At 32.3% G+C, this 13,514-nt stretch overlaps 1 protein-coding gene across 8 annotated transcripts in view; it reads left to right on the forward strand.

The window, feature by feature from the left end:
• The window catches only part of GRIA4 (glutamate ionotropic receptor AMPA type subunit 4), a 342,414-nt gene that overhangs the window by 315,320 nt on the left and 13,580 nt on the right, over positions 1-13,514 (forward strand). For 2 of the 8 annotated variants that reach the window (XM_079101590.1, XM_079101587.1), the window contains exon 15: positions 11,767-11,881. The exons of the other annotated variants lie outside the window; for them this stretch is intronic. In XM_079101590.1, coding sequence (XP_078957716.1) covers positions 11,767-11,881 — 115 coding nt within the window. The remainder of the gene's footprint in view (positions 1-11,766; positions 11,882-13,514) is intronic. 8 annotated transcript variants of the gene reach the window in all.

The raw sequence follows: 13,514 nt of genomic DNA on the forward strand, positions 1-13,514 counted from the left end.
GGACCACATGGAATTAGAAAAGACACCAGCCTCCAGATCTTATTCAGCAAGAATTTTTTGTTACTATTGTCCTTTAAAGAGGCTAGATCTCATATTATTCAAGTAGATTTTAGAAAAATTTTAGGATCATAAACTAAGCACTTGAACCTCAAGAAGAAGGAAATTTTAGTAACAAATGAATGTACACAAAGAAAAAGAATTTTAGCAATTTATTGCAAGAAAATTAAGTCATCTTTCAGAAATGCAGTTATACCATTTTGTTACAAATGTGCTTAAAAGCCTGGAAGAGGAGACTTGGAGATTTTTAATGAAAGAAAAGTATTTCAGAAGGGTGTATTTTTATTAGGGACTATTGTCTTCTGAACAGGAACAATAGTAGTCATGTGATTGGGAACATATATGAAAGGACATATATAATACAGAATGTGATTTTAATAGCAATGCATGCTGTTCATGCAGATAATTATATTATAATAGCTGCCAAATCCAGAAACCTAAGCATTGGACTTTTAGTAGCACATGGTGCATTTTATTGTCAGATTGTCAGACTGTCAGACAAAACCTGGGTTTGACTTTCTCACATGTTTTCCCCTTTAGACAAAAGTACAGGATGTATCTGAGTCACATTATTTATTCCTGAATCCATATGGCAGATATATGGGATATCTGCTTAAGAAATTGTACCCCCAAAATACAAGGAATTGTCACAATATTTTTAGTGAACTTTTTATGTGTTGAATTTGATGTCTACAAGGACATTAGCTGTGTCAAAAAGCTTTGTTGTGTGCTTTGAATTCTCATGAAATATTTCTTGGTAATATCAATCAAGGAAAGAATGGGTAGTAGTTCTGCAGTGACATGTCTTTTAGATAACCTGAAATTGAGGTGAAAACACCATTGATTTGTTTTGTTTTTTGTTTTTGTTTTGTTTTGTTTTGTTTTTTAGTGTAGTGCAAACTTGATTTTATGTTAATTGCTCAGTTTATTAGGTATACTAAACTTAGTTCATGGAAATGTCCAAACTGGCAGCTTAAGACATATTCAGCTTCCGACAAGGGGCAAATAATTGAAAGGCTATGTGATATATTCTAGTACTAACACTTACAGAGAGAAATGTAGGTGAAACTATTTTAAGAATTTAAATTGTTACTTTTTTTCTGCTTGAGTTAATAAAATAAATAAGCATGAAATATATTTCTGCTTCAAAATATGACTATGAACCCTATTGCTTTCAAAGATAAGCAGCATCGTATTTTAAATTAGAGTGACATAAAATCTTTATGAATTCTAAAATGGTCTTACAATTCTTAGGCTTTAGCTGTTTTCAGAGAGTAATAGAAAAGTCACATATTCTAGTTACGAGTCCCCTCTGTATTCTGAACTTTTAATGGAAAGTTCAGACAACTTCCTTTCTTTTGTTTGTAAGCCCTCTATCTCTCCAAAGCACTATATTTATCACCCAAGTTCCTTTTTCTATTTGTGCTGTTATCTCACCTAGACAAAAGTCAAGACAAAATATAAAGTAGGTAAAGCAAGAGCAATTAAAACACATTTGAAATTATAAGAGTTATGTCCAAATACTTGCCTACTGCTAAGGAACCTGAAACCTTAAACAAGAGAGAAAAGTTCAAACTGAATTTTTGTTTACTCTCAAGAACCAGATGGAAAATGAAAATCTTGGAATGCAAAGGTTAACTAGACATATTTAGTGAGCTATTCAGTGAAGTAAATTGTAATCAAGTTAAACCAAACATACAGCTGACATTTAGTATCTGTTGATAATAAATATAATATTTAACTTCTAAAATGGGCTGAATTATTCTAATTAGTAAGATTAGAAGAACTTTACAAAGGTGATACATTTTATTTATTAAACATAAATAGATTGAAACTGATTTATAAAAATACCATTATCTGGGATTTTCATTTTAATGAAATGGTGTGGGAGTATATTATATTTCCCTAAATAGTGCTATCAAAATTGTATCAGAGTTGATCATTTAGTGTTCTTTCCTTATCTTGCCACACAAAGTGAACTGGCAACCCCTTTATTTTAACTACCTAAAATATCACTGAAGAACCTTCCTAGATTGTTTTGTTTACACAATGGACCAAATTATTTGCTATAATAGTAGCTAGTATCAATAATATTTTGATGCCCCTCTTGCCAACATTTATCAGTAGTTTTGAAGAATCTTGTTATATTTAGTTTTGAAATACATTTTATACCAGGTCTTCTCAAAATATATTGGGTTTCACAGTTGAAGGGTCCCTGTCACTGCCCAATACACTATTCTTTCACTGTAATGGGTTGCTTGCAAAATAGCAGCTCAAGTTAATTCAATGTTATATCAATTCTATATGTTGTCATTGTATATTATCTATATTTCTTGCTCTGCATTGGAGCTGAGAATAGTATAATGTACCATAAGATATAGTTGCTACCCTCCAAGAGGGAAAAAATATGTGTGCACATGCCATCACAAAGCATGACTCACAGTAAGTAAGGTTCAGATATGTTAGCTGATAAATATTAATTAAATAAGTAAGTCAGTGAGTGATTACTAAAAATGATAAGAAATTCAGAAAGGGCAACAGAAAGGAAAAATGGAATTCCTAGTGGAAGTTCTATTTTTACTGTGGAATCAATTCTATACAAAATACTTTGGGGACTAGAAAAAAAACTAGCATGACTGGAAGCAGAGAACCTGCATGGGGATTAGTGTGGTTCATAGCCTAGATTCCCATGTTGGACAGACCAAAGTTCCAACCCCACCTTTGCCATTTACTAGCTGTGCAACTCTAGGCCTTACTTTCCTCATTTATAAAATGGATACATAAACCTATCATACATACAATTGCTAGGATTCAGTGAAAACTTGATGCAGTATCTGGCTCAATAAAATATAACAAATTTTTACTTAAGAAGCTTATGTAAGTTGGGAAATTGTCAGGAAAGTAAGAACAATATCTCAAAGGCAATCATGAGTTGTTGAAGGCTTTTGACAAAGCACCATAAACAAGCGGAAGAACAAGGTTGTTCTGACTCTGGGTAGCAGAAAATGGATTGAAAGGATCCGTGGATCTGGTCTGGGGTTATAAGGGCTTCAACAGCATGATGCCAGTTTGGTAGAAACGAGAGTATAAATTTGGGAGGCACTTTTAAGAAAAACTCTTCTTAGTGAATAATTGGCTTTAGGAAAAGAAAGGAAATGAAAATTCAAGTAGTCAATTGAATTTTTATGGCTGTTGCTTTATTATTTCTTTTTACAGTTCTATTCCTTCTGGATAAAATGTTCTGATCTGTTATATTGGATTAGAAAATTTCTTTATGATATTTGCTTGAGGATCCAAAAGTATAGGTAATGAAAAATTAGAACTTAGAACATTAAGAATTTTGTATGTATTTAAATAAACACCTTATTTTAATCTTGGAAGATTAAAACTGAATCAAGTCAACATATAGGTAATTCGTATCTTTTTTAAAGAAAATTATCTACTTCTTTCTGGGTATTTAGGAAGGATCAGTTCAGTTAACAAGACTACCTGCCTTCCAGATTTTATCTCAACTCAAGGAGGATTCAGCCAGAGAGATTAGAAGTTGCCTGATTCTGAAGTTTAATTAGGGAAAACCCTGGGAAGCCTGGCAAACTTCTCATGAAAAAAGAGACATAGCAAGATAGAAGACTGAATAAAGAGCATAACTATACAGGAAAGGGCACTAACATGAAACAAAGAGCATCACAGTACTTAGGAAAGAGCACTGGACCAGAAGGCAGAAGACCTGCGTCCAGCTGGGCTTTGATGGACAAGTCACCTAACTTTTATTAGGTCCCAGGGACCATCAGTAAAATGAGAAGGTTGGCGATAACCTCTAACCTATATTTTGACTCAAAAATTCTAGGATTCTAAGTCTATAAAGCAAGCGATGAAAGTTTTTAGAAATCAGCATAGGATAGAAAAAGAAAACACGACCTGTGGTTCATAGAATGGTTTTGAACTCTGGGTATCATTGAAAGAGAGGAAGGAGCATGGTTTAGAGGATGAAACATCCAAGTCAGGTACAGGGTCAAGTCCACACAGCACATCTTGGTCCAGGCAAGGCATCTGCATGAAAGGCATGGAATTGATGAACCATCCACATGCTGTGAATGTGACAGTGACCAACACTTACATTTTTGAAGTTGTACTTTAGACAAATAATAACCACAAATTGAAAAGCAAATAATATTCAGAGGAAACGTGAAGTGCTTCACAATCTAGGTAGCCATGATTTGACCTTGAAACAAAGCTCCCTTTTATATGATTTGAACACAGATAATAATAACAACCGTGTGACTTAGAAGAGAGTCTTTACCCCTCATAATCTCAAAAGTACCCCAGGGACATCACAAATAAAATTTACACTATTTTTAACATGAACATTTGATATTCTATCAATTTATTTAACTATAACTAAAAGTATCTTTCTGCAGTTTTGTTTTTTATTTTGTCAATTTAATATACAGTCTTGTGAAGAGTCTCACATGATATGTTTGATGAATAATAATAAATTAAGGTCTCTAGCTTGGAAGTCCCTTCCTGCAGCATGACAATCTTAAAACTCCTTTTCTATTGAAAGGAGACTTTGCCATAAAAATGTCATTTTATTTCTTCTACATAAAAGTAGTCACTAGTTAATTTTAAAATAGGTGTTACTAAAATCTAGAACAGATTTTTAAAATCCATATTCATTATTTTCTTTCCAAGAAATCTTGGAAATCTGGAATTGCATGCCAGTCAATTTTTGTATGTTCGTATATTTTTTCTGAGACTATATCCAGCTTTCATTAAACTCTTAAAGAGATCCATTACCCAAAGTAGGTTAGAGAATTTATTCTGTGATCTAGAATTGATGAAGTCATGAAACTAAACTGCATAAAATATATGTAAAGATTAGCTTTGAAAACATTCTACATTAAATACACAATTAAAATTTTCATGTATCACAATCCTTAGTTAAGGCTCTGGCTAAATTACTGGCAGTTAATCTCCTAAAAAATCACTATGCTCCTTCAAAAATTCACATTCTTCAGGCTTAATTCTCCAGTAAGAATTAAGTCATGCAAATTCCAAAGAACAGAAAATTTAGAGACAATTGTTGGAAGCTAATCCAGTGCCTACTTCATTTGTTTAGGTCTCAATATGAATACAAATAGTTGGAATATGAAACACAAATGTCTGTATACTTACTTGCTTACTTACAGTATGTATCATCTAAAACCCAATACAAAGACACTAAATCCATCCTGATTTATCAAAGTGTTTTTCAAATATTCATTTTAATTTAGGCTGGAAGTGAACTGTCTTTCCACTTACAAAAATTTTGCGAACCTTATTTGTCATTGCATAAGCAAATGAGTGAAAATGTATCATCTTTTCTAAAAATTTTTGCATATATATGTAGAGTAATTTGGCCCAAAGTCTGCTTTTCGAAATGAGTGCACAAATTCAATGAAGCAAAAAGTGCCTTGTGCTTGTCTACTGAAAGGAATAATTTGGGAAGAAAAGTAATAGCACAGCTACAAGTGAAATTGAAAACTTAGTGGAGCATTGATAATGCTTGGGACTGGTTACTCTTCCAGGCCTGAATAGCTGATAAAGTTTAGAAATATGAATGCAAATGCCTTTCTTTAAGATCTGACATATTTAGCTTGACTTTTTATCATATGCTATTCTATTGATTTTTATTTACTTTTCATATTTTCTTGATTGATGTTATTTTTTGCAACTGGATTTTAATAGACAATGTAAAGTTCTGTGATTTTTAGTTATACACTCTTTTTCTGCTAACTTGCTTCATTTACCTTTATTTGGGAAAACATTAATGAAATTACAGAAGTAGATTCCATTGGAGATTTGCTCTTCTACCTAGGTATTGCTCTTCTTCCTATCTCATCTTATTATATGGAATGGCTTTGAGCCATGCAACTCTTGTAACAATATTTACACTGTAGCCATCATTTGATAACAAAATGAATAATCTATACAGTTAATTTGTATTCATTTTACATAGAATTATTATTTTCTTATTATAATGATTCCCCCAAATTTTAGCATATATGTGTGAATGTGTTTGTGTGTATGTATGTGTGTATCTGCATCATAATGAATTTTAAATCAGATAAGTTTTCCAATCTGGAATTTAAATTTGATTTCAAGAAAGGGGTATAGTTAATATACAGTATGATGGAAAACAAGTTATGATTTTTAAAATTCCAACCAAAAGAAAACAAATTATTTCTTAAGATCCCTAATACTTATTGTGGAAAGAACAGAGTTGTTAGCCATGAAACCTCTTTTTCTAAAAACAGAACTATATACATTTTTTTTTTTTTTTTTTTTTAATAAATGGCCCACTTACCAGAGCTCAAGCCTATTTCAGTCCGTTTCATTTAATGGAGCCTGAGGGAGAAGACTCACCTTGTCTATCTAAATATGTATGAAAGGGCAAGACTTCTCTCTGGGCCACTGAGAGTTCTATTAACCTCCTGCAGATTCTACCTGATGGGGCAGGCCTGTAACTCCTACAGTGCTTATACTGCCCTGCCTGACCTGTGCCCCACAAATAAAGTATAACCTTTATAAAATCCAAGTACAGCACATGTTCTCCATCCTGTGACCAGAGACACAAAACCAAGTGCACCAAGCAAATCATATAATTAAGAACAATGAATGTTTTTCTGAGATTCTGAAGAATAACCCTTAGATTCTACTTCTTTCTCAAATTATATTTGATACAAAGTAGAGTATAAATTCTGGCTTAAAGAGAACAGTTTTGTAAGGCATTGTACTACAAAATACATGTGAGGAGTCTTTTCGTTTGTTTTTTTCTCAATTACTAAAATATCACTGCGCAGTGTAGAAAATTTAGAATGAATGGGGAAGCATAAAAAACAAAATGGAATCCAAATTAATCACAATTTGGATCTTCCACCCAAAGAAAACAATTTGTTGTATGTTCATCCAATTTGTTTTTAACATTACATATAAGTACAGTTTATTGTCAGACTAACATCACAAAGAATATACAAATTTCTTATTTTTTTTTGCACTTAGCATCATACTGTATTTTCCCTAGTTGTTAAATTTTAATGGTTACAAAACATGTCATGTGAATAAATGGTACTTGTCACTGCTACCTCAGAAGTTTTCTAAAAATGTACATACATTACACGAAATCCAGAAGAATTTTATGGAATAGGCTTAGGTCTGAGCATTTGTAATAAGTGGTTCTGAGACTCAAATCAAACTTCTAGGTAGTGGTATAGACAAAAAATTATTTAATTCTCCCTTTCTTTTGGACATGTACATTGTCTTCTATGTTTTAAGACATAAATATGCCATTAGATTTATCACAAGTTACTTTGCCAACATCTTTGACTAATTTCTGAGGGTCAATTCTTCAAAGGGGAATCATTAGATCAAGGATAAGGACTGTGTTAGAGCTTCAGTAATATCAAGGCAACTTTTTTTTTTTTTTTCTGGTTTTTAACACTATCATCTGTCTATGAGATTGCCCACAGTATTAAATTCTTGACAACATTAAACATCATCTTTATTTTTTTTCTAATATGAATGAAGGAAAATGAATTCACATTACTTTAACTCACTAATTCCAACTAAGGTTGAATTACTTTTATATGATTTGTATTTCTTCCTGCATAAATTATCTGTTAAAGCCCTTTGATGATTAAAAAGGAATTTCCTTACTTCTTTACACAATTTCTTGTTAATTCACACAATTTTTATGTTGTTTTAAACTATATTAGGATGTACTAGAGACTATGAAAAAATTCCAGTCTTGTTTTGGTAAATATTCTAGATACCTGGTATTTACATTTTACAAAGAACATAGTATTAAAATAGCATGTCAGTGAAGAAAGCAATCTTAAAACCAGTGAGATGTTTTCATGTGTATAAAACTAAGGAATCCTTTCTTAACAGAATAATAAAGCACTAACACAACTACACAATGGTTAGAGAAATAAATTGTATTGGGGCCATATACTATGAGCATCACAGTCAACAGTGAAGTGTCTGAGTAAGCGAAAAGGAATTAAATTTGTTTTAGTCAGGCTAAACCTACTATTGCAAATTATTTATTCTACTAACTACATATACACTGAATATCCTGTGGTCAGTCTGTGTTTATATCATCAGTCCTTTACAATAATATTCACAAATTCAGGAAATAATAAAAATATTGTACCAAACTTAAGCTTTATAAATTTATCCCATTAATTTACATAGATGTTTTATCGGATGTACACCCTAATGCCTTACCAACAGCACAATTATACTATAAGGCACATAGTTTAGAAGTAAATGTAATGCATAAGGCATAAAGTAATCACAAGAGCATATTCAACTCTACAGAATTTGGTGATAAGTCATTTAGGAAAGGGTTGAGGGAAAGGCAAATGTGTTAACCTGGGTTAAGCATGCTTTTTACAAGAAAAGTCTTACTCGTCACTATTTTAATTTACCCAAAATTAATAAATGAAAAAAGTTACATCTGTTAGTTCCTGCTCTAAAACTTTTGTTTTAGGTAACATTTCAACTACATCCTTAACAAAATTAGGTCCCAAATCAGACAGTGAGGTGAATTTTTATAATCTCAAACTCAATTGAAGGAAATTCCAGGAATAAAACCTTTGGAGGTTTTCCACAGGTGCTGGAATTTGGTCAGGTGAGCATTTTCATCCTTGCCCATAGACAAGTTATGTACCATTTCATCATTTGGAAAAAAAGCTACTTGGGGAGTGTTTCTTACCTAGAGTTCCCATGATGCATAAAAGGAAACGACATGTAGGAAAAATTCCTGGGTCCTATTGCAGTGTGTAAAAGGCCATTGTCAACATACCAGGGTACTCCAGTGTGATTTATATATCCAGCAGGAATGTGGTCACCTATCATTATTTCCTCCCCTCCCATTTTTAAATGGAAAAAAAAATCATTTTAATTGACTTTATTCTGTAAAAACTGCATTTAATACAATAAAAGGTATAAATAATGTAAGAAATAGCCCACAATATATTTCTTCTCTCTTTTACTTAGCAGATCACTATTATACCTTCCTTGATGCTTAACTAGGGCACAAATATTCCTTGTAATCAATCTGATTTTCTGATACTGATTTTGAAGCCAATGTGTGATATGTATCAAGGAGATTCCAAAGCAATAGTAAAATGTGCTTCAGCAAGGATCTGCTTCCTGTGTTCCTCGTTTACCTGACTGCTTAGGATGTCCTGACCTTGTTTGCAATTCCTTCAGGATACCCTTTTCACTTTTGCTGAATTAAAAAAAAAAAAAAAAAAAAAAAACACAAAAACACTTTTTAAATCTAGTCTAGTAAAGTGACTGAAATAACTTTATACCTTTTTTAACCATTTGATGTTTCTTATTATTAACATGAAAAAGTAATTCATTCAATAAAATAGAACAGCTGTCCAAATGATCCTTATGTATGTGGTTTATGTTCCAGTATAAATAGCAATTCAAGGAGGTCTTTAGACCCAAATTTACTATATAAGGAAATTGCATACTTAATCCAGAAATTATAGAAAATAATAGGCACTATCAAGAATTTTGAGGTGCCGAAGACTGTCTCCAGATATTAATTATAAGTTCCTTCCACTGTACATCACTTAAGAAAAGAAAATTTTATATATGATAATATTAAGTGGACTTTATTGCGGGAGTACATGTTTCTGGAAGGAAAATTTGGATTAATTGTGAACTGGCAATGACTTATTTCTTAATCAAATGTAAAATCAAATATAGATTTGTACACACATATGGATAGCAGTGTGAAACTAATCTGTTTTTACATGGCCTATTAGATGGTATTAGAAAGAGAGTGTCTTAGAATAATTTTGTAGATAGCTTGATTCCAAACAATTTTCTCAACATAAAGCTTTTTTTCCTTATCCATTCCTTTATTTTGCTATTTTGTTTTCTATTGTGCTGTGAATCTGTCTTTGGATATGGCTAATAACCCTGTTAAATAACCCTCTCATGAAATGGTTTTAATTTTTATCAAAGGAATGGTCTAAACCAACATATAAAATAACTGGGATACTGCTTCATTTAAAAAAAAATCTAATATGAATGTTTAAAGCTAAAATAACATGACTTATAAGAATAATTTTCTCCAAAATAGGAAAACTTAGTAATTTCAATTCATTGAAAGACAAATGTAGTTTCTTATAAACATAAAATAAAACAATTCCTTCTTCCCAACAGAATTTTAAAAAATAGTTGCTTCTAGCTTCACTGAATATTTATTCATTTCTACATTTTTAGTTTGGTCCTTTTGGTGATTAAATTGATCACCTGATATTGTTCACTTTTGAAGTATATTAATTAATTTATGCCATTAATGTGACACTTGGGAATGTGGAAACAGCTAATTATTTAATTATCTATGTAGTAAATGGCAGTCTTAAGAGAGTTTATATTCCCAAAGCCTGTGGTTTGCTCACAGGAAATGTTTACTCTCCAAGTGGATCAGCCCATCACAACAGTGGAAAAGCACATCATTCACCTAAAACATTTTAGGAGAAAAAACACTTTAACAGGCTGTTTAGTAGTAAAATAGCCAAGACTTTATTAGTCAATTAAATGACATTTTACTTGCAAATCATGCTATTCATCAATAGCATTGTTTTGTTTTGTCTGCTCTAATTCATTTGGCATTAGATAATCGCCAAATTCAGTGTTAAACAGCACAGACTGTAGCCAGAATCCCTGTGTATAAACCACTCCTTAGATGTAACAGAAATTTCATTAAATGCTGGAGAAACCTCTTGAAAAAGTTAATGGTTCATTAAAAACAATATCTTGAAAGCAGAAAAGAAACCAAATGCATGAGAAACAAAAACCCATGACTTTTTTTCAATCCTCTTAGAATAATTAGAAAATGCTGCCCCATTCCCCCATAAATATAGAGAAAATCTAATCCAAAGTGTTTATTTGTAAAGTCTATATCACATGCAGCATTGCTCATGGGTTTAATTGCTTAATTTAAACATCAAATTGGATATGTGATCCTAATTTCTAAATAGAATCCAATCCCTTCAAGAAGCAACAAGAACTTTATATGTAAGACCTTATCCCTAAGAGCTGCTACTGTCTTGACTAGCTTGTCCTTTCCAGCCCATGAAACTGAGCAACCTGGATATCCTAGATTCTGAGACCAACTAAATCAAGAAACTAAACCCACATAAATAATAAAGGGAATAGTAATTAAGTCATAATCATTGCTGTCAGAAAATCAGTACACAAAATTAATGACTGCTTTGTTGGTTTGTTTATGCCATTTTGTTTTACCTTCTGGGAATGAATTTTCGTTCCAGTCTCTCTTGGGTCATTGGCATTCTTAGAGGTAAAGGAATTAGAGACACAATTCTTTCTCAATTAAGAGTAAATTCAAGTTTATTACTGTTGCAAAAAAAAAATTTTCATGTAATTGGTTGATGAGATCAGTTATTTGAAAATAAAAGAACTGTAAAAATGAACAGCACCAAATACTGCATGTTTAATACATTTGAAATTGGTTACAATTGCCTTTGGTTTGGACTCTGGTGGAAGGGGCTGCAAGATGGCAAAATGAGAGGTTTATTTAGCGTCTGGGAGAAGCTTATAAAAGAGCTTAAGTCCTCATTCCGTCTAACATCTTAACAGCTGTGCAGTTTCTTACAAAATATGTTTTATCGTTTCAAGAAATGCTGTTAACCTCGCAGTTTTAAAACTGAATGAACAAGGCCTCTTGGACAAATTGAAAAACAAATGGTGGTACGACAAAGGAGAATGTGGCAGCGGGGGAGGTGACTCCAAGGTTAGCCTCAATGTCACCAAAAGCGGGTAAACAGTATGTAAAGTAATAGGTGCATCTGCTGGGAGACATATGGTTTGGACCTGCTAATACCAGTTGAATTGTTAGTCAAGTCCCTTCACAAACTAAAGTATGCAATTACTGTCAAAGCAAAAATATTTGCAACTATTATCAATCTGGTGACACATTAAAGCACCTGATGAAAATACTCACTGAAAAATTATATGTAGTTTGAAGAGGCAGTGGATCAGACATTTTTACAGTCTTAAAAGCCATGTTTTGGAAATCAGGAAAGGATGCAAGTTTCTAAAAGAGCAGAGTGATTTAGTGAAGATATGACAGAGAACAGAGGAGGTAAATCTGTTTTGTTTTCTCTACCATTACTTGGCCAGAAATTCTACCAACTATTTCTAAATAACAGCAATGACCTGACTCCATCTTGACCTAAGAAACCCTACTAGGAAGTTTTCTCCATATAAAACCCTCAGGCTCCTATTGAAGAAAAATAACAACTCTAAGGTATTCATGTGAAGTACACGCTTTTTATTTATTTATTTTTTTTTGGTCTTCCATTAATGAATCATTTACAAAATTATCAGACCATAAGAACAACTCTATCTTTACTTCATTTATGTCATATTTTCATCATAAAATGATGTGGCAATAAAAATACAATTAACAGAATATAGTACATAGTGTCCTGTATATATCAATGTTTATAGACTTAAAGAAACCACTCCACAGATGGGAAAATTCTAACTCCAACTGATATGTAAAAGTAATGAAAAATCTAAATTATCTATTTAAGAGTATAGATTCTTTTTTTTTAAACCTAGAAAATTGTCCAAATCTGCTTATCTGCAACTTCTTGGTTGGGTTATACATTCTCTCATTTGACCATCTAATTCACAAAATAATATTGTTTTCAGGGAGTTTCTTTCAGGATGGTTGCCATTAACTCTTGGCAAACCCATTCTCAAAAGCCTTTCAAATTGTGATTACTAGTATATCTCTATTCAGTAACAAGCCCTACTTCAGAAAGAGGAAGTAAAAAGTTTGCCTCTATTCTAGGTACCATCTGTCTTAATCCATTCTTTGTTGCTCTAACAAAATATCCAATTCAGGGTAATATGTAAAGAAAACATGTTTATTTGGCTCATCGTTATGGCAGCTAGAAAGTCCAAACAATGTGGATTAGGGTAAGATGGATCCATGGTAAGATGGCATATGGCATCACATAGTGAAGAAGGGGAAAGAGAGAAAGAGCAGAGAGAAAGATCTCTTGGTAAGAGGAAGCAAGCGACCCAGAGGCCCAGTCCCATGAGACCTAACCTAATCTTGAGAAAACACACTGTCTCCCAAAAAAGCACTGATCAGTTTGTGAGGACAGAGCTCTTTTGACCCCAAAGACCTTTTAAAGTCTCCCCCCATAATACTGTTGTATTGGGAGTTTAAGCCTCAGTCTGAGTCTTGGTGGAGACTAATCATATTTGCACTGTAATATCATATAAGGAGTATATATTTTGGAGCCCCAACTCATGAGAATTTTTTGAATAGTTTCTATAAGCATATTAAGTATGCATATATATGCAGACAAAATTATTCAAGTTATTATAATTATAATAATTATATAATT

This window comes from Sciurus vulgaris (genome assembly GCF_902686455.1).
Source record: "Sciurus vulgaris genome assembly, chromosome: 11".
NCBI classification, from domain to species: domain Eukaryota; kingdom Metazoa; phylum Chordata; class Mammalia; order Rodentia; family Sciuridae; genus Sciurus; species Sciurus vulgaris.